Consider the following 21,368-nt stretch of genomic DNA (forward strand, 5'->3'; position numbering starts at 1 on the left):
AATGACTTACTTTGCTAATAGAAACCCAAGTACCCCTATGCTATTTAACCTATGTTCCTTTAACCTTTGTAGTAGATAATTATATTAAATTTTGATAACTAATTCTAATTAAAAATTGATATTGAAAATTCAATCCATTTCATTCTATTATTTTAGTTACTTTGATTTAGCTTATTAACAATATATGTATCGATGAATAAGGCAACCTTCCTAAAAAATATATGACTATATATATACTATGTATTGATAGCATATATATTTCCATTGAAGTTCATAAATAATAACGACTATTCTTCTTCCAAAATTAAAGACTAATTAAGTGATAGTTGTATAAATTAAAGTTTGAAATTTAAGTTTTATTAATTAGATAAGAAAGTCAATTTTATTTCGTAGGTGATTACATGTAATTTAGAAAAATATATGATACTTTAATTTAGTAATTTAACAAATATCTTAGCATCAGTGTACGAATTATGAGATTAATTTTCATTTCATTCAAGTAACCCAAAGGATAATCAAGATAAATGTGTGTGTTGAATGAAAGTGAAAATATAAAAAATAAAATCGGAAAAAATATATATGAATTTTACTTAGCAACACATTAGCCAATATGAAGACATGGCGCGGATGGATTGTCTGAGCCATCAGATTGGCCCAGATCTAACGATTTGAATAGCCTCACAACACTTCAAATTCCAAATTTCATTTTCACACACCCTCAATTATGGCGGTTTTAGTTCCGCCAAAAATTTGGGCAAATTTTTTCAAACGAAATTTGCCAAACTTTTTGTTTCCTTCTTCATTTATTGCCATTAAAATTTCGGCAAATCCTCTCATTCTTCTTCTCTATTGCCATTAAAATTCTCTCATCTTGTTTCTCTTTGATTTTGCAGATCGATCAGCTTGAAGGCTTTGGAAAAAGGAGGTCCTGGGTAAATCGATCACCACTGATTCCAAACTCATCTCACTCCCACTCTCACCCTCACTCTCACTCATCAGATATGTCTCTTCTTTCTCCTCCTCTTTTCACACCTCCTCACTGCCGCTGTCTCCCTTTGCCTACCCTCTTTAGATCTAGATTTATCTATCCCCACTCCATCGGCACCTCCCCTTCTTCCTTGTGTTCTTAATTTTTTATGCTAAGGTTTGTTTCTTTATGAATTGTGTAGATCGAAATTTGCAGATTGGCTTGATTTTGAGTTCATGGAGGTGGAGAGGGTGGAGGCGATGTTGGCTTTAGTGGCGGAGAAGAGATTTGTGAGGCGTTGCTTGTGGATGTGGGGGACGGTTGTGGGATGGCCGGAGTGAGGGTTGGGGGTGGTGGTGCATGGCGGTGGCCATTAAGAGAGAGGGTTTTGATAAGAACCAAAAAAATAAATTTACAAATTGGCTTGATTTTGAGTTCATGGAGGTGGAGAGGGTGGTGGCTTTAGTGGCGGAGAAGAGGATTGTGAGGCGCTGCTTGTGGATGTGGGGAACGGCGGCGGGATGGCCAGAGTGAGGGTAGGGGTGGTGTGTACGGCGGCGGCCATTGAGAGAAAGGGTTTTGATAAGAACCAAAAAAATAAATGGACCTAAAATTAAAATGAAAATAAATGGATATAAATAAATTTTAAAAATAAAAATTGTAGAAAAAAATTCGGTAACAAAGAAATTCTATAAATATCAAATATTGCGACGTACCAAAGTTTGTTGCTTAAGCTCTAAACATTCGTCACTAAAGTCTTGAGGTGTCGTCGTGTAAAGTAAATAGGTTCATCGGGAGAAATTTAGTGCGACGAATTTTGATGTCGTCGCCTCATAAGGTTAAAGCGACTATCATTGATTTTGTTATCGCTTCAGACCACTTTAAGCGACGACCTTTAAGCGACGGACAATTGGTCCCTTTAAGCTTCTAGCGACGCTATTACTATTTTATGCGACGGAAAGTGTCCGTCACTTAAATGTATTATGGGCGTAGTGCATGTCATCTGTTGCAGATCCAAAGAATGATTGTAATTAATGTATGTTACGAGCGTGAAGACAACTTATAATGATATACATTGTTACATGCAGTATCATCACCGCTCGATCAGGCTGTTGCCTTTTTATGAAGCAATCAATTTATGCCAGGAAATATAAACTAATTAAAAGTCAAAATAAGCAGTACTTAAAAATCTATATTCGATTCATTTTCATGTACGTATAAAGCATGCCATTCGATCTGGTAGATCAAATTCAAATTCTCAACGACATGCAATGATGCAAACAGAAACTAATTATTGTTAATGTTGATAATTTGATATGATCCCTCTTTACATACTAAATTAGAAATAAATATAATAAAAAATGAATCAATAACATTAAAAGGTACGACACGTAGACTATGTACCGGATACATATAAAATCATCTCCAACAGCTCCTCTAAAACTCAAATAATCCATATTCTAGAGGAAAAACATATATTTTTAGTTCCAACAACTCATATAAACCATTCTCTATAATAGAGAAAGTGGAAAGAGAGATAAACAAAATCTCTAGATTTGTAGAATTTTCAAAATATATATAATTTTGAAAACAATCTCTAAACTTTATTTCTTACAAAAAAAAAATCACTCTTCATCCTAAAAAATAACAAAAATAAGAATTTGTCACTCATTCTTTGGTCTTAGTAAAAATTAGGCATAAATGCCGATTTGCACCCCAAACTTGGCTGAAATTGTCAATTTGCACCCGAACTTGCATTTGAGTCAATTTACCTCCTAAACTTGGTAAAAATTACCGATTTGCACCCCATCCGTTAAATTTAACTGTTTCTATCCAATTTTACGTCACATGTCATGCATTTAAGGGGTAGTATTGTTATTATATATTTATATTTTTCTTAAAAACAAATAAAAATATTCTTTAAAATGAGGATTATTTTGTTAATCAAATTATTTATTTACATCTTTTTTCTACATACTTAACCCTACTTTGAATTATATATTCAATATATCCACCAATTCAAATATAGTGTGTTGTGTATAAATATATTTTTATATGTACACATTGTTGGAGGATGAATAAAACGATAATAATAACGACGTAATAGAACAGAACGTAACCGTTTATTGATTGATAATGAGGCCAATATATAGGCATTACATAACCACAATCCTGTAGGATTCGAAGTCCTAATCTATTACAGAGATGCAAATCTATCTCTAACAGAAAATCTAATAAGGCTAAGACACACACAATGGTAGAATAGTAATTCTTTCGGAACACACATTTTTTTTAATTTTCAATGTATTTATTTATATTTTTTCTAATATCTTTTAACATACCATATCACATAAAATAATAAATATATAAATCAATAACATGTTTCAAAAAAACAAACATTGTAGCAAGTGTTCCTCTTAAGTAATTTTATTAATTTATTTCATTATTAAATATGAATAAATATATAATGACAATACTACCCCTTAAATGCATGACATGTGACGCAAAATTGGATAGAAACAGTTAAATTTAACGGATGGGGTGCAAATCGGCAATTTTTACCGAGTTTAGGAGGTAAATTGACTCAAATACAAGTTCGGGGTGTAAATCGGCAATTTTTACCGAGTTTATGAGGTAAATTGACTCAAATGCAAGTTCGGGGTGCAAATTGACAATTTCAGCCAAATTTGGGGTGTAAATTGGCATTTATGCCTAAAAACTATGGCATTATGAGATTCAATTTGATTTTCATTTAATTATACATATTTGCATTTAATTTTATACAATAAAATAGAAGAACTGTTGGAGTTGAGGTTTTTTTTTTTTAAAATTTGATGTAAATTTTTAAGAGAAATAATTGGAAATACTCTAATAATTTTTCTCACGTATACTTTCAACCTGGGGTTTATGTTGTTCCTGCTACTCATAAAGTTCCAATAATGCGGTGGAAAATCACCTAGGTAGGGTTTGTAGCACACTCGAAACCTATATATCTTAACTTCATCGAATCTAATTGAAACTTCCATGTCTTATAATGTTCTAGTCACAACTTCACGTGTCAGAGCTAGCAGATATATTCCGGTCATCATTGCTGTGAGTTTTGTCAAACTCCTTATTATGAATAAGAACGATTCTGTTGCATCCTGATGGCCATCAATTAAACTTTGCAATGTATAAGGAGAGTTTAATTGATCAGGCCATATGGTGTAACGGCATCGAGTGTGTTGGTGTCTTCAGTTGTTGTTTTGGTCAGCTTGGCTTTTATGAGCACCTTTAATTAGGTCAGCTTGGCTTTTATGAGCACCTTTAATTCGTTCATAAAATTCATTGGCATTTGTTTTCATTCTATAAGGTTTTTTTTTTGCTGTTGTTGCTGGGATCATATGTGTGTATGCTGAGAGTTGAGGGATGATTGTTTTGGGTCCTTTATTATGTGTGCTACAAGTTATCAATGGAGAGGGTGGTTTTGCTAATCTGTAACTTTGTGCATTTAATCTCATTGATATAATTAAATTTGACAAGGACTACATCAGGAGGCATACTCCATGCCAAGTATTCGCATAATTTGTGATGAGGCATAGTTCTACATCATGATCAATGCCCCATTCAATGGAGCGTGATTTGCCATCTGTAAACAGTTAGAATATAGAAGATAACATAATTATCAATATGGAGAGGGTGATTTGTCATCTGTGTATCTTTTCAGAACTTTGTGTTTTCATCCTCATATTAGTATATATAAATTTGACAAGGAATACAAATGGAGGCATGTTCCTTTGCAAAAATAAAATAATTTTTTAAAAGCAAAAAGACAAATAAATGGAGCTAAATTCATTTGATTATTGGCAGAGGGGTCTACTTTTCATAATCATAATTTAGCTTCTTTCTTGATTCAAAATTTAATTAGTGGCCGGATTGGTGATTTTTGGTTGATAATGCTTATCGCATGAGTTTCTTACTCCGAAGACACCAACACACTTTATTCTGTTGCCTTTATTAGAATCTGCAATGTAATTATAATTTTCATCATCAGTGCAATGTATTTTAAACTCTTCATCATGGGAATATATGTCCTTTAAATAAATGAGATAGACTGTTTAGTCAAGTGATGAGGCTGCATTGCTACTATAGTATGTAAATAACTAGCTAGTTCTCATTAAAAATAGATTTTAGAACAAGAAACATACTACAGCAAGTCAGAAACCTGAGGTGGAAAAGTTTGTCCATAGTGCTTGTAGTCATTCTCCCCAAGGCCTTGCTTGTTTTCGAAGCAGTGTGACTGGAATATAAGCATAATCACCAGATTAAAATGGGGTTATATATGTACGTACTGTAAATTTCTGTTAATTACTGATTAGTGGGTCATGAACACGTACAAAACTCCAACATCGCACTATATATGCTAGGCCAGAGTTGAATTGATCAAGTGGATCTTGACCATTCCCAACATAATCCTGCTTCTGTCATAAAAAGAAAACTTAATTCTATTTTCAACGAGTAGCTATTTGATCTTCTCTTGGTTGCTTCGTTGTGTCGCAGAAGATCTCAAACCGTGAAATCTTGTGAACTGATCTATCTCCTTCAGTTCCAAACCCATTGTAATTCTTCTTCAATGAATGAATTCTCTCTGATAAAAAAAAAAAAAAACAGAGTAGCTATTTGATCTAACATGTTTTCTGAAAACGCAGGCCTAAATTGTTTAAGGTCCAAATAAGAAATAGGCCCACATATATGGGCAATGTAAAAGTGCAATGAGAAATATGCTCACCATTACTGGAATACCCTGTATCATTTTCCTTTCGAATCACAACCATTTAATCAAGACAACACTATCTTGGAATCCAGACATCAATCTGTAAGACATCTCCATGTACAGTATTCTCATTTCAGGTTCTCTTGTATTGTTCTAATGTATCAGGACATCAATGCAGTGAAGTGAACTGCGGAAATGTACTTCTACATTACAATCTAGTTGATGATAAACCATGGTTCGAGAATTTTAAACTTGGCCATTTTGATCCCTGCCCTCTCCTACTACTTGGAATGACATTCCAACTCAAGCCGGACCTGCTCTTTTGCTTCATCTTTCAGCTTTGGGGCGTCATAGGGGTGGCTCTGTGTAATTTTCTTTTCTTCCCTCTGTTATAACAAGACCATCATATGAGACAAACAAGTCCAACACCCACCCCATGGTAATGGTTTTGAAAGGCAATATATTCCCTTGTTTATTCATCTTTTGTAATTCTCAAGTTACATTGAAAGAGAAACCTTAGCAACATCATGTAATATGTACACATTTTTCTTCCGTTAATTTAGTTCCGGAAAGTAAATGCATGATCAAACTTCAAACCCCCTTTACTACTTGAAAACAATTGACATCAAACCAAAAAACAATTCAACCCCTATTAAACAGAGTTCTAAACACTCTTTATGTGATTTTACCATAAATATACAGAGATTTCAAAATCCATACCATAATCTCTACCAGTGTAACTCACCAACAAAAGTAACACAAATTTAGTCAGTGTGTAATTATATAAGCAAATAATATGCAACCCTCTTCAGCTACTGGTCTTCTCCCTCTTCCAAGATGTCTCCAAACAACTGGAGATCATCAACCCTCTTCCTTTTCCTCCTCCAATTCATCACAACATCATCAAACCCACATCCCCAGTTCCCCTGCAGCCAGCCCCATCATAAAACCCTGTACCCTTTTTGCAACACCTCTCTCCCAACCCCCACCAGAGCCCAGTCCCTGGTTTCCCTCCTGACCCTCAATGAGAAAATCCAACAGCTCTCCAACAATGCCTCTGGAATCCCAAGACTCCAAATCCCACCTTATGAGTGGTGGTCTGAGTCACTCCATGGGATTGCCACAAATGGCCCTGGTGTCTCCTTCAATGGCACCATCCCAAAAGCCACAAGCTTCCCGCAAGTGATTGTCACAGCAGCTGCTTTCAACAGGACACTGTGGAACCTCATTGGGGGTGCCATTGCTGTTGAGGGTAGAGCTATGTACAACTTTGGGCAAGCGGGGTTGACTTTTTGGGCACCCAATGTGAATATTTTTAGGGACCCAAGATGGGGGAGAGGGCAGGAGACTCCTGGGGAGGACCCCATGGTGGCTTCTGCTTATGCTGTTGAGTTTGTGAAAGGGTTTCAAGGTGGGAGTGGTGTCAGGAATGGGGTTGGAGGGAAAAGAGTGTTGGAAGAGAGTGATGGGTTGATGCTATCTGCTTGTTGTAAGCATTTTACTGCTTATGACTTGGAGATGTGGGGGAAGTATAGTAGATATAGCTTCAATGCAGTGGTGAGTCTTCCTCTAAATTCTATTTTTCAATGACCATAGCTTGAATGTTAGCCTATATCTTGCATTATGTTTTAGTAGCTTCTGTCCTAGCCAGTGCAAGTCATCAAATGTGTTAATAGTAGCTTAATTTATGTTTCAATAGGTTTCAGAACAAGATTTGGAGGACACATATCAGCCGCCTTTTCGTAGCTGCATACAGCAAGGGAAAGCTAGCTGCTTGATGTGTTCTTACAATGCAGTAAATGGGGTTCCAGCATGTGCAGACAAGAATTTGTTGGACAAAGCTCGAGATGAATGGGGCTTTAAAGGGTATAACTTTCTACTCATCATCCCTGGTTGAATAGAGTTTTTCATTTTTGATTGATTTCAAGACGTATACCTATGCATAATGTGATAATGTATTCAATTTGGTGATTGGGAACAGGTACATCACTTCAGACTGTGATGCTGTGGCCACAGTATTTGAATATCAGAATTACACAAAAACTGCTGAGGATGCAGTTGCTGATGTTCTTAAAGCAGGTGCATATAATATTTTTCATATTAAAATTTTCTTGCAATTTCTGTGTGATAAATGTTGTGAACTGGTTCGTGAAGTTATAATCAAATCAGTTATCTGTAGGGACCGATATTAATTGCGGTACGTACTTGGTTCGAAATACTCTTTCTACCATCAAACAAGGAAAGGTGCAAGAGGAAGTCATAGACAAAGCTCTCCTCAATCTTTTCTCTGTTCAGCTCCGTCTTGGGCTGTTCGATGGAGATCCCATAAATGGCCAATATGGAAGGTTAGGACCTCAAGACGTGTGTACATCAGAGCACAAAAATTTGGCACTCGAAGCAGCAAGGCAGGGAATTGTGCTTCTAAAAAATGATAAAAAATACCTGCCTTTGAAAAAGGGTGTTGATTTTTCGTTGGCTGTTATTGGTCCATTGGCAAACAATGCAAGTTTGCTGGGTGGTGGTTACACAGGTATATGCTTTAGTATGCAGTTTCATGTAAAGTTTCTATAGTTAAATACAGTCTTGCAGTTACCGGAGTTTTTCTTATAGCTGATACTACTTGGTAGAGTCATTGCATGTAACAATGATATGTTCCTCTCAATTATGTCAGCAATTCGAACAAGTAAAGGAGAAAGTAGGAATCAAACATATATTACATGCTTAACCCAGTGTTACACTATGTTTCAAGTATTGACCTCTATAGTAATCACAGGGTTTCATGAGGGTTACTAAAATAATGGTTTGTTGTTTGTACAGGTATTCCCTGCAACCCAAAGACTCCTTTTGAGGGTCTTCAGGAGTACAGAAAACGAACATCTTACACAGCTGGTTGCCTTGATGTACCTTGTGATTCTGATGCTGGGTTCAAGGAAGCTATTCGAGCTGCCAAGGAAGCTGATGTTTCTGTTATAGTTGTTGGTCTTGATGCGTCACAAGAAAGAGAAGATCATGACCGAGTTAGTCTTCTCCTACCTGGTAAGCAGATGGCCCTTGTATCTTCAGTAGCTGCGGCAAGTAAAAACCCGGTGATTCTGGTTCTTATTGGTGGTGGACCACTTGATGTATCATTCGCTGAAAAAGACCCAAGAATTGCTAGCATTCTTTATATTGGGTACCCTGGTGAAACTGGTGGGAAGGCTCTATCAGAAATCATTTTTGGAGACTTTAATCCAAGTAGGTATTTGATGCATTGGTCCTATTTTTCAGTTATGAAGAGAAACTTAACACTACATGAAAAGAGTCCACAGTCTAAATGCTATGAGTTCTGTATTATGTAATTATCTCTATTGAGCAGTCAAAATCATGGTCAATTTCAGAACATCAAAGCTAAAGTTTAACATGATCACTTTTTATGTTTATATACAGGTGGAAGGCTGACCATGACTTGGTATTTTGAGTCATTCACCAACATCCCAATGAATGATATGAATATGAGGGCTGATCCTTCTCGAGATTATCCTGGACGAACCTACCGGTTTTACACAGGGAATAGGCTGTATGGATTCGGACATGGATTGAGCTACACTAATTTCAGTTACAACATCGTGTCAGCGCCAACCAGATTAAGCATATCAAGATCTTTCAAGGTTGATTCATTCAAAAACATACTTCACCAGGCAGGAGATATAGTTGATCGTTTACGCCTAGATGAGGTGACGTCTTGTGATTCGTTGAGGTTCTCTGTTGAAATCGATGTGATGAATGTAGGGGACATGGATGGAAGCCATAATGTGCTGTTGTTCTCTCTAGTGCCAGACATTATGAAAGGTGCTCCGAAACAACAGCTCGTTGGTTTTAATCAAGTGCACACTGTTTCATATAAATCTGCATCAACAAGCATTCTAGTGGATCCTTGTACTCATCTTAGCTTCGCAAATGATTACGGCGAAAAGATATTGCCATTGGGTGATCATATGCTAATTGTTGGAGATGTAAATCATTCTGTTACAATTGAAACTAATTGATGTTGTTCTGCAGTACATTCAAGTGCTGATATGCAAATTCATCAGTCAAAAAGAAACATGATACTGGATCATTTCAATATGGACATGAAACTCGTTCATTCTAGATCTTGGTTCTAATGTATGGAATTATGGGTTTAGACATCTAGTCCAACTAACATTACAACAAAATCATCCAGCACAATCAAAACTCACTTAGTTTCATTTTGGCAAAAATATTGGGAAACAAAATTGTCCATATATCCAACTTTTCCCTATTGATCATATCAAATTTCATATCATTCTGGACGAATTTCATGTCATTCTGGGTGCTTTTAAGCCGTATTCTAAGTATGATGCATATAGCATGGATAGTGTGTCACTCTATCACTCTTTTTTTGGCAATATCCCTGAATTTGACTTGGATCACAGGTTTAGGGTTTACCAGTAACACAGGCAAGTATTTAAAAGAAAGAGAAAACAAACAAATAATTTGTCTTAGCGGATTGGGCTAGGCTGTCTAATATAAGCCCAAGCCCGGAACTTTCCAAGTAAAAAAGACTAGGTTTTCCTTCGCATTCGTTAAACTCTATCGTCGCTCTCACAACTCCATACCTAGTCGAAACCAGTCTTCACCACTAGACCGCGCCTCTATTTCCGACGACGCACCAGCTTCCGACGACACACCAGGTACTCTCTCTCTATATATATCTGATTCTTAATCCGAATCCAGGATTCGTACTCGAACCGATTCATTGCTAATTTGATTAGGTAAACTTGGGATTCTGTTGAAATTAGGGCTCTGATTAGCTTGCGGTACTCGAATTAGGTCTGTGAATGTGAATTTCAATTAGTTGTAGCTTCCGATTCACCGGAATATAATCCTTCGCCGGAATAGAACGAGTTTGCTGGAATTTAATGTGTTGTTGGTATCTTTGATGTAGCTGTTGCAATCTGCTTAGTGCGTAATAAGTGTTGAACATTCGAGAAAGTTGATGGTCTATTAAGTTAAGTAGCTATTGTTTTGGCTAATTTCGTTGCGTGTAGATTGATTTAGCTTCGATTGTTTTGCAGAAGCAGCAATCATGGAGGACGATAAGAAGGATATGAAGGAGGAGGGGCTGGGTGACGTAAGTTTGCGATCTTTTGTATTCTTTCCTGTGCTACAATGCGGCTCGTGTGGATAATCCGGGGAAATTTCGGAGATAATTGTGATGTTTATCTGGAATTAGGTTGTTGCTTATCTGTTAGGTAGATAGATATGAAGGTGTGATGTCTCTTTGTGCAGATTGCGCCATTTGATCCTAGTAAGAAGAAGAAGAAGAAAAAGGTTGTGATCGAGGATCCTGCTGAGGAGTCTGTAGACAAGTTAGCTGAGAAAACGGAAAGTCTTGCAGGTATTTAGTTGAAAAAAAAATTGATTATTGCTTGGTGTTTGCTTTTCCGAGTGTGGGATATTGTTTCTAGGGACTGAAATTTTGAATAATTGCAGTTTCTGAGGGACAGGAAAGTACTTTTGCTGGTTTGAAAAAGAAGAAGAAGAAGCCAGTAAGTTAATATGCTTTTCTACTGTCTATGAGCAAAATCTTTTACCTGGAACTCATCTCGATTTTTGATCCTTTGTTGATTTGATTACAGATTGAAACCAGTATGTTGAATGAGGAGATAGGTGATGTCCCTGAGGATTTGGATGGTAAGGCATTGCTGGGCTTATTTGATGTATGTGACCTCTTTATCTTTGAAACAATAATTATACTCTATCATGCTTTGCGTTATAGAGCACGCGGCTGAGGACGAAGAAGGAGAAGAGATTCTATTGGAGGCTGCCAATCCTTGGGAGGGGAGCGATCGTGATTATGAATATGAGGAGGTGCATAAATTGTCCCATTTCACTACAGTTATATATTATATGGTAAATATTTATTTATATTAATCTTTGATGCAATATCTGCAGCTTCTCGGAAGGGTGTATAACATTCTGAGGGAGAACAATCCGGAGCTAGCAGGAGACAGGCGCAGGACAGTTATGAGGCCTCCACAAGTGCTACGTGAGGGCACAAAGAAAACCGTCTTTGTGAACTTCATGGATCTGTGCAAGACGTAGGTTTCACTTCCCTTGTTTAGTTGAATTACTAATGCGTTTCTTTCCTTATATACTTTTGATCATGGTGATTGATTATGCTCAGTGTTTCATTAGATTGCTATTTATCTTAGGAACTTTTGCAATTGTGTGCTGTTCAAATAGTGTGAATTATAAAGTTGTTCTAGATAGTTTTTATCCGTGTTATAAAAAAGCTGTGTGCGCTTTTGTGATTTGCATCATTACCTGGGGAATGCTTTTTTATAAAGTATCTTTGAAGTTGCTACTATGTGAGGATTTTTTATAATTTTCGATAATGTTTGGATTTATCATAATGTTCTGTGTGGATCACCATCGTTGGGTGATCCTAATACTAATGATACAAAACTCTAGATGTTATATTTCAAAATTCGTTGTGTGAAGCTATAATTATTTCATTTAGTTGTTAAAAGGAGCAACTGCTTTTTTGACCTATGCTTCATCTTCTGTTGATTTACCTGAAAATTACAGGATGCATAGGCAACCGGAACATGTCCAGAACTTCTTATTGGCTGAATTGGGAACTAGTGGATCACTAGATGGACAACAAAGGTTGGTTGTCAAGGGGAGGTTCGCCCCCAAGAATTTTGAAGGGATTCTTCGACGATATGTCAGTAAGTACTTCAATTTTCGGTTTGATTTTATATTTATTGCAGTTGCTACTTTGGAATGATCTTGTGTGGATAATTATGTTTTGTGTGCTGCCTAATTTTTTTATGTAGTTTGGCAGTGAATTATTTCTGTCCATGTACATTCTGTTCTGTATTTGCTTTTCCAGCATTCCATCATTTTTGCTTATGACACTTCTTTTTGTCAGATGAATACGTGATATGCCTTGGTTGCAAAAGCCCTGATACTATACTCTCAAAGGAGAACCGCCTCTACTTTCTCAGATGCGAGAAGGTAACTATCATAATATGCTCGCATTTTTCTAGTTTTGATTGGCTATTGTTTGCTAATTGTAGGAAATTTAATCATAATTTGAATCTAATATAGGATTCAATGCCAAAGTAGTTAGTTTCTGCACATATACACGAAAAAGGCTTTGTGTGAGTTATTTGTAGAAAATTTGTAGTTCTACAATGACAAAGCACATGGAGGCTTCAGTACTATAGTGCTGAGTATCTCTTATTTTGCGGAGGCATGTGATGATCTAAAGATTTGCCTACATTGTCCAATGTTTGCTCATGATGGAGTAACCTACATTTTTTCTGAGGCCGCCTCCTTGTGAAAATGTTTTCTCTGCCTTCTTTGGGACCCTTTAGTTTCATTCTTTTATATATGGTATTAGACTGTAGTTCTTCTGCTTCAATACAAGATTAATGACTATATGTAGTAGTATATTCTTTGGGGTTAACATATTCTTATTTTATATGGCAGTGTGGTTCTGGACGATCTGTTGCTCAGATCAAGCAAGGGTTTGTTGCTCGGGTTGGGCGTAGAAATGCCGGGGCTTGATCATGTCCTACATTTAGGCCTTTGGTGCAGTCCTCTGTATTAGAACCTTGATTTGCTACTACTAGTTATTGAGTTTGAATCTGTCTGTTTTTTACGACACCTATAACAACGGTAACAGTTGGGTTGGCTATTTTGCTGTTGTATACTCATCCATGGCCTATTACGGTGCTTTTTTATGTTGAGTTGAGTAAACTACCATGATATTAGCACATACATCTGATCGACTTTCCTGCTTGTGTTTCATGTTTATAAAAGTAAGTCATGCCTGTTTCAGTGTAATGGAGTTGGTATATAGAAAGAAAAAGAAGATGCATTCAGTCACGTCACAGCTCACATAATCTATGAAAGTTTCTCTTCTTCCCGAGTTCCTAAACCACCCAAAGCCCTTTGCCTTGGTCATTGTTAAACCACTCCATTTGGAATCATACCAACCACTGTATTGGTTTTTTTTTATCTCCTTGGTACCATTATTGTGATTTCGGCAAACCATTAGAGGTCTCTTCGCATTGAGATGGATTCTCTTTAAAGTAGTTTGTAATTCACATTCAGATGGAATCGATTCTCTTACAAAGCAATTTGTAAATTAATGAATACGCGTGACCGAAAGCAAAATACCACTCCGATTATTCTTCCTTTTCGACCGTTACAAGCAATTGAAATGCCTAAACCAATTTTCAAAGGGAATAAATAACTTCATTTTACATCACATACATTCTGCTAAACCTAGTTTAAGTATTTCCTCCACATTCTTCTAGTCACGGAATAAAGCCTCTTGTATAATACCGTCGGAATATATGATAAAGGCCCTGGTGTGTTCATTTCATGCCATGTACGAATATTAGCACATTGCTTGATCCTTTCGATGATCTTTTAGCTCTTAGGAGTTAGGATTGAGGTATTTTATTTCCCCAACTGCATGTGTTGGGGTTTAGCTTCATATAAAACAATTTGATTTGGGCACCCCATTGTGTGATATCTATGTCTCGACAGCGTGTACATACACAACACCGTGGATGGTCAAAACTAATGATTTTGATATAGATGCACGATGATGACTACCCCCATGATTCTAAAATTGGCCACACGTTGAAGCCATAATACAAAACAGTGAAAAAACACAGGGGCTTGTTTTGTTTGTGGATTAGTTTTCAATCCTAAAAGGCTAAAACCGTTGTCATTGGTTATTGATTTAGTGACATAATACTCGCTAATTAAGAAAACCAAAACTAATTATCATATAGTTTTGAATCAATTCGATAATTTAATAGAGAACTTTCTCCACCTTATCTCGAAGGCTTCTATCTTATCCATTTCATTCATTTATTACCAAGATTTCTTTTCTTATATTACAGGGAAACCTCATCAGTAAAAGCTTGAATGATGTAGAAAGATGAAAATGGAGTGCCCGAATCATAAACCTGATCAATTCCATTGTAGGAAGTAGGAACACTAGAAAAAGGGTGATAGAGATGAATGTTACGTGGGGCAGGGGGGTGTGATAAAGAGAGCACTGAAAAGTGATAGCAAGCTGTTTATGTAATTTGAAATCAACCAGAACTTTCTAGGTGAGCTTATTATTAGTATAAAAGCCATACAATCTGGATTTCCTCTTCCACATACATACCAAAATAGAGCTTCAGAGTTCAGATTGAGCCTTTTTGCCTAGCAGCTAGCTGAAGATGAGCGATCCAAAATATGCTTATCCCTACCCTGCTCAAGGCCAAGCAGGTATAAATTATCCTCTGCTAGTTCCTAATTAGTTCTAAACACTTCTTGTGGTTAATCAAGGAGATTCTTGGTCCTTGAACTTCTTAGATTTGAGATTTTGGTTCTTTTTGGATGATTTGTACTAATTTTTTCTCTGTACTATTGTATGAGTTTGAGAAAGTATAGGTTTGATTTAATATATCAGTAAGAGAGACTTGTATTTATAGTTCTGGATTCAAAGGGGTTTTTTCCCTAATTAACTTCCATGTTGGTTTTAAGTGAACAGGGAGGTACAATTAATCAGCTCATAGATCTTCTTGTTTAATTTCTGATAATTGCTTTTTGTTGGGTAATTAATCTTGTAGGTTATTATCAAGGCCCTCCAGTAGTGGCACCTCCACAATATGCTTATGCTCCACCACCCAAAAGAGAACCAGGTTTCCTAGAGGGATGGTAAGTAACTCGAGTACCATACTTTAATTCTACATTTTCTATGTTATACAGAACTGCAGAAAACTATTGAGCTTTCTGGTTTATATCGTTTGTCTAATTTGCTGATCTCTATTTGTGTCTGCTTGTATGGATCGATGTGTACGTACGTTGTCGAACAGTCTTGCTGCTTTGTGTTGCTGCTGCCTTATTGACGAGTGTTGCTGCGACCCTTCTATCCTCTTCCTCTGCTGAATCCTCATTAGTCATTATCAGTGACATATCTGCGTATATCCCTGCGTACATATGCTTGGATTAGTTCAACTTTACCTGTCCATGTAATGTGAGGTCTTGCTTGATATTGAATCTGTAGTTGTAATTGTGCACAAGACTCATCTACGTAATCGTTTCCATTGTCCTAGTTTGATCTGTTGGATCTTCGACTTAATTTGTTCGTGTTGATTTTGTGTTGATTTTCAAGATGAAAACAAAAGGTGCATGGTATCAAAATTCAAAATCAAATCTCTTTACTCGTTAGATTCCTTTGGACTGGCATTTCCAATTAGTGAGAAAATCTGGCCCACATTTTGAATTTTGAAGCAAAAGGTGAGAGATAATTAACTGATGTTTAAAACAGAGTAAACTTCAGAACTTGCAAGAGCAATGCTGTTTATCCTTGATATTTATTGGGAAAAAGCATAATTATTCGAGATTTTAGTACCTTATGTACATTTCTTACTTGAGTTTTAGTGGGATCCAATATTGTGGTTAATTTACCCTAATGCCCCATATTTTCAAGTCAGTGAGCTGGAGTTGGAACAACTCGAGAGGTTGCAACAAATTTTCATTCAATTTGAAAATCATCAAGAAAATCATCAAGTCATTCTAATTTACCAATTATGAACTTAAAGGGTTCATGTTCAAGACATTTGACGGATTTGGTTCGTCTATTAATTTGATCTTATTTGTGTAAGAGGGTGTTTTTGCGGTGCGACGAGGAAATGATCCAAGAATGATTTTGTTGTGATTGATCTGACTTGATAGTAACAACAACAATTCACTTGTAACAGCAGCGATTCACTTATAACGACAGAGATTTGCTTGACCTCGCCGTGACGAGCTTGACTGTAACAGCATCAAATCGAGCTCATCATGATGAAACTTACAGAAGGCGTGGTAAGGGAGCTGGATGCTTGTGAGTTCAGTAGAGATGAGATTGCATGATTTGGGGGAGGATTAAGGCAAGGTGGGTGATGGTTTGAGTATGAGAGATGTGGCCTGCTCTCTTGCTTGAAGTTATTGGGTTTTTTCTGGGTTGAGATTCGATGGAATGAATTGGGATGAATCTCCCCTAAGTTGGAATGAGTTCCTCCCTTTTGAAACAATAACTCCCTCTCTCTTTATGGTAGAGCCGAGGAGGGAAAGGGAACCTCAAGAACTGCTGGTTCTTGGGATTCTTTTTCATCGTGTCAAAGAGTATAGGACGATGGTGATAGATGAATAGGCTGGTGCTGCTTAGGCATGGCTTTTCCCAAAATCCCTAAAATCACGCTCTAAGAAATGGTAAAGGCAGGAAATCGAAGAAATCTCTAGAGGATTTGCGCTCCTGGTCTTCTGGTTTTCCCGGAAATGGCTGAGCACCAGTCACAGCATCAAAAGGAGAGAACATGCCTTCTGTTTGAGGATGAAGCTGTTGGGATGGATCTGTGCCATGGGTTATATGATGGGTTTTAGGCCAGAAATGGGCTTGGGCTTCATTGGGTTGAAGATCCATTTCTCCACTAGCCCAGTTTCAAATTTAAAGCCACATAATGCATGAATTTTGGTTCCCAAGCTCAAAATTTGTTTACGTGCTCTATTTCAACGATGGGCCTCACAAGCTCCGTTACCTTCCATACCACGACCCTCGTGTAAGCCCCAAAATGTAGCTTGGGTCTACGAGAATTGCATGACGTTTTTTAATTTATGCTTGGCTTGATATTAAGCTTGGCATGATTATAGGACCGTTGATTCGGTTCTTCGCATGTCAGGTCTTGACTTTTGGTTTGTGAAAAAAAAGGCATCAACATTAGCCCCCTTGATTATATGGGCCATGAAAGCATCAGAATGGGCCAGATAATCAACACTAAATATTAGGCCCCATAACTTAGATGATTGTAGCACAGTACCATGAAACGTCACCTCTCAGTTAAACTTCACAGACTTGCTTCTTCATCTCTTCGACGCCGGTAATGGTCTTTCCTTGAATAGCTCGACTGTTTGGTCTATGGAATTCATTTGCTGGGCTTTTAGTAGTTTGATTGCGTCAGGTCTCCTGTGTTGCTTGGTATAGGCATCTCCTTCACTGGTTCTCTATCTTCCTCTCCTCCTATTTCAGATGTGATGATAGCTTAGGTCATCCTTGGCTCCTTGTTGTGTTGTAGTGCATATTTTGGCTTTTGGCGTCTTCAATTTGCGGCTATAATTGAATATCGTCTCTACAACATGGATTAGCTGTTGGGACAGAACACTAAGATAAATTGATGCATTGAGATCGATCATGATATACAGGCCAGGTGAGCATCATTTCAACAATGAAGTATGCTTGCTTTTGATTCTTTAAAACTTGAATCTTGAACACAAATTGAGGCATCGGGTTAGTCTTTTCGCCTTGTTGAATCTATGCTCGCTGTTGGGATTTGAATTTCGCTCAACATTCACAGCGATTGATTGATAATATATGACTATAGATCTTACATCTTCATTGATTGTCCATTGAATTTCACTATGGTAAAGAATGTTATAACACGACATTGGTTGGTTTGGTATATGTGGAATTAAGAAACATGGCTTGGCTTGAACATGTTACCGCTGGGATTTGAATTTTGCTTAATCACTTTTGCTTGGCGTGGATTTGTGTTGGTTTGTGTGGCTTAATCTTGCTTGATCAGCTTCGATATTATGAGAAATTTCTTTGCTTTGCTTGATTTAGCTTTGTTTGGGCATGTTTTAAAGCATGAGCCTCTCAAGAGAGATGCATGTCATAGTTCTCTTGAATTGGTTACAATCTACTTTGCCTATGAATTAGGTCTTCTAGTATTAGTTTGACAAGATGATTATTTAAAGGGATGAAGTATTTGCTGCTTGATAGAGAGGTGCATTTGGTTACTAGAACTTGGTCCAATTCTTAAGATAAATAAAAATTGGTCTGGCTAACATGGTGTGGGGTTATATAGAGAAAATCTGGTAGGAATAAGCTCGAAACTAGGCTAGCACGTTGGCATGACAAAAGTTGGTTGTCACATAATGGTAAGGGAAATACCATCGATACCAATCATACAACATGGTAGCAGCTTGTAGTGCTTTCACAACAACATTGACAATCTAACTCTTCAAATTATCTTTGATATTCCATGCACATATGTCTTGATTAGTGTATCGTGCCATCATGAAATTCGCTTGGTAAAGGAATATGTTTGCATGATGTCTGCTTGCTTGCTTGGATTTGAATACTAATGTCTTAGGCATGTATTGTGATAAGTTTCAGCTTGTAACTTCCTCATGGTGCCACTGATGGCCAACTGGGAGTACATTTGTATTATAAAGCATGGACTCATAAGTATTAGCTTGGCATGGTTCTCACTTCATTTCTGATGCATATACAATCATGCATAATAAGGGATTGAAGCAAATTGTCTTTGTATGCTTGTTAGGTTTTTGTTGGACACACGACCTTATAGATAGCTTGGCGTGGTTATGTTCTAATGTGCTTGCTGTTGTGAATCGATTGTGCATTCCTTGTTTAAAGAAATGGCTTAAATATACATAATGTATGTTTAGCTTGTTTGCATGATGCTTAACCTTAGTTGTGACATGGTTATTATTTTTATGCATGGAGTTATTGGTTGCATGGCATTGAACACCACTGGCTTGGTCTCTTATGTCATAATTGACCGGCTTGATAATATTGCTTGGTATCATTGTATGCATCAATTTTCTAGCTTGGAGTAGGATGTTACAACTGCTTGGCTTGATAATATTGCTCAGTATGAGTAAGTGGTGTAGATTTTCGAGCTTGGAATAACATGTCACAGCTGCTTGGCTTGATAATATTGTTTGGCATGATCAAGTGGTGTAGATTTTTGAGCTTGGAATAATATGTAACAGCTGCTGGGCTTGATAATATTGCTTGGCATTATTGCATGACATATGCCTTCTAGCTTGGAGTAGCTTTGGTTTGTTGTATTTAAAGCTTGGCTCATAATCTTTTACTGCCGTGACAATTTACAATGTTTATCTGTCTTGGCTGCTCATTTTGGTTATGCTCGCTAGGATTTTAGCATGGTTTGGAATATGGCTTATGATGAAAGATAAGGCAGCATGTATGACAAGTTTTGTTATAATCAAATAGAGAAAGTCATGATAAATGAAAGGTCATGCCATTACCAGGAATTTCATATTGATGGAGGGGTATTTGGAAACTTCCTTGTACACTTGCATGCTGAAACTGGTGTGAAACATACTATAGGCTATTCGAAAGAAAGCCTGCATGCTAGTTGAAAACATAGTAACATGTATAGCAAGCTATCTAATAAAAAGTTATGGTTATCGGGACTTGAATGTAATGTATGGGTAGTTGTTGTCAGTAAATGAATACACATGTGTATCCTTGGAAGAGAATGTGGTAAAATAAGAGATGCTTGAATAGTTTGAGTGAATGATAAGGAATTGGAGCAAGGATTTAGTATGCATACATGACTAGCTTATGCCTTTCTAATGTTCCTAACAAATGTGATGATCGTACTTGGTGCATGACTTGACATTGTGTCTTCCTTGTGGGCGTGTAGATTGTGCTTGGTGTATGACTACATACAACTTGTATCTTTGTTGCTTGACTTGTTGATTTGCTTGGTGTATGACTTGTATCTTTGTTGCTTGACTTGTTGATTTGCTTGGTGTAGGACTTGTATCTTTGCTGCTTGGCTTGTTAATTTGCTTGGTGTATGACTTGTATCTTTGCTGCTTGGCTTGTCGATTCTGCTTGATATATGAGTAGTCTTTATATTTTGTTGTGTGGCTTGTGTAATTAAGGTATTCCTTTTGTAGGTCATGAGGAAAGTGGTTCAAACGGTGGTGAGGATTTGAGTGATGTGGTTGGTCGCTCATATAATTCTTCCAAGTTTGTGCATGAGGAGGATTTGAGTGATGTGGCTGGTTCCTCATATGATTTTTCCAAGTTTGTGCAAGAGGAGGATTTGGGTGATGTGGCTGGTTCCTCATATGATTCTTCCAAGTCTGTGCAAGAGGAGGATTTGAGTGAAGTCCCCTGGAATGAGTATATGAGTCTGGTAAGCCATTTGTTTCTTTGCCTGCTTGCTTATGCTTGAATGGATTTTTATGTGTTTTTGGCTTGACAAGACTTGCTTGATAAAACTTGGCTTGTAGTTGGTCAATGGGGGAGAGTTGGATACGTTTTGCTTGATACTTGATGCGTAACAGCAGTGAGTTTCATCCTTCGTTTTATTTGATGAGTAACAATAGCCTAGTAACATCAGCTAAGTAACAACAATTGAATTTCATCTTTTGTTTTGTTTGATGAGTAACAGCAACCAAGTAACAACATCAGTTGCTTGGTTGTTTGACATGCCTCAGACTTGTTGCTGGGAAAGTGTTGTGTCATTTAGTAATATCTTATTCCTTCAAGCCTTCATTTCTACTTTGTTTTTGCCTATTGTTTGTGACATGATGCATCAATTTGACGTAATGGGTTTGCTTGGGCTGGAATGTCTTCTTGTATGGATCTTCATTGCCAGAAATTCGGTGTCTCCTTTCATGTATCCTATTGTTGTGAGCGTATTATGCTCATCAATGGGATTGTATTATGTATGTTGCTTGAAATTTTATTGCACTGATTACTGAGAATGTGTTACACTTGCTGTTGGGAATATGTTACGC

General features: G+C 37.1%; 2 protein-coding genes and 1 long non-coding RNA gene across 3 annotated transcripts; all 3 read left to right on the plus strand.

Annotated features, from left to right (window-relative positions):
• The first annotated feature begins 6,541 nt into the window (after window positions 1-6,541).
• LOC126783751 (probable beta-D-xylosidase 6) lies at window positions 6,542-9,848 on the plus strand. Its single transcript, XM_050509278.1, has 6 exons — window positions 6,542-7,277; window positions 7,420-7,586; window positions 7,702-7,799; window positions 7,900-8,250; window positions 8,538-8,954; window positions 9,147-9,848. Exons 1-6 carry the CDS (start codon window positions 6,558-6,560, stop codon window positions 9,743-9,745), a joined length of 2,352 nt encoding a protein of 783 aa, XP_050365235.1. The 5' UTR covers window positions 6,542-6,557; the 3' UTR covers window positions 9,746-9,848.
• A 447-nt stretch (window positions 9,849-10,295) lies between these two features.
• On the plus strand, window positions 10,296-13,619 carry LOC126786208 (eukaryotic translation initiation factor 2 subunit beta). Its single transcript, XM_050511971.1, has 10 exons — window positions 10,296-10,411; window positions 10,796-10,851; window positions 11,010-11,118; window positions 11,214-11,269; window positions 11,360-11,414; window positions 11,500-11,591; window positions 11,676-11,821; window positions 12,312-12,454; window positions 12,658-12,743; window positions 13,221-13,619. The coding sequence occupies exons 2-10, from the start codon at window positions 10,807-10,809 to the stop codon at window positions 13,296-13,298; spliced, it is 810 nt and encodes a 269-aa protein (XP_050367928.1). The 5' UTR covers window positions 10,296-10,411; window positions 10,796-10,806; the 3' UTR covers window positions 13,299-13,619.
• Window positions 13,620-14,798: 1,179 nt separating this feature from the next.
• LOC126796411 (uncharacterized) lies at window positions 14,799-15,896 on the plus strand. The gene is made up of 3 exons (XR_007672348.1): window positions 14,799-15,026; window positions 15,371-15,458; window positions 15,617-15,896. It is a non-coding gene; the product is annotated as an uncharacterized LOC126796411 (long non-coding RNA).
• The last annotated feature ends 5,472 nt before the right edge of the window (window positions 15,897-21,368 follow it).

This window comes from Argentina anserina, chromosome 1, assembly GCF_933775445.1.
Source record: "Argentina anserina chromosome 1, drPotAnse1.1, whole genome shotgun sequence".
Lineage (NCBI taxonomy): Eukaryota > Viridiplantae > Streptophyta > Magnoliopsida > Rosales > Rosaceae > Argentina > Argentina anserina.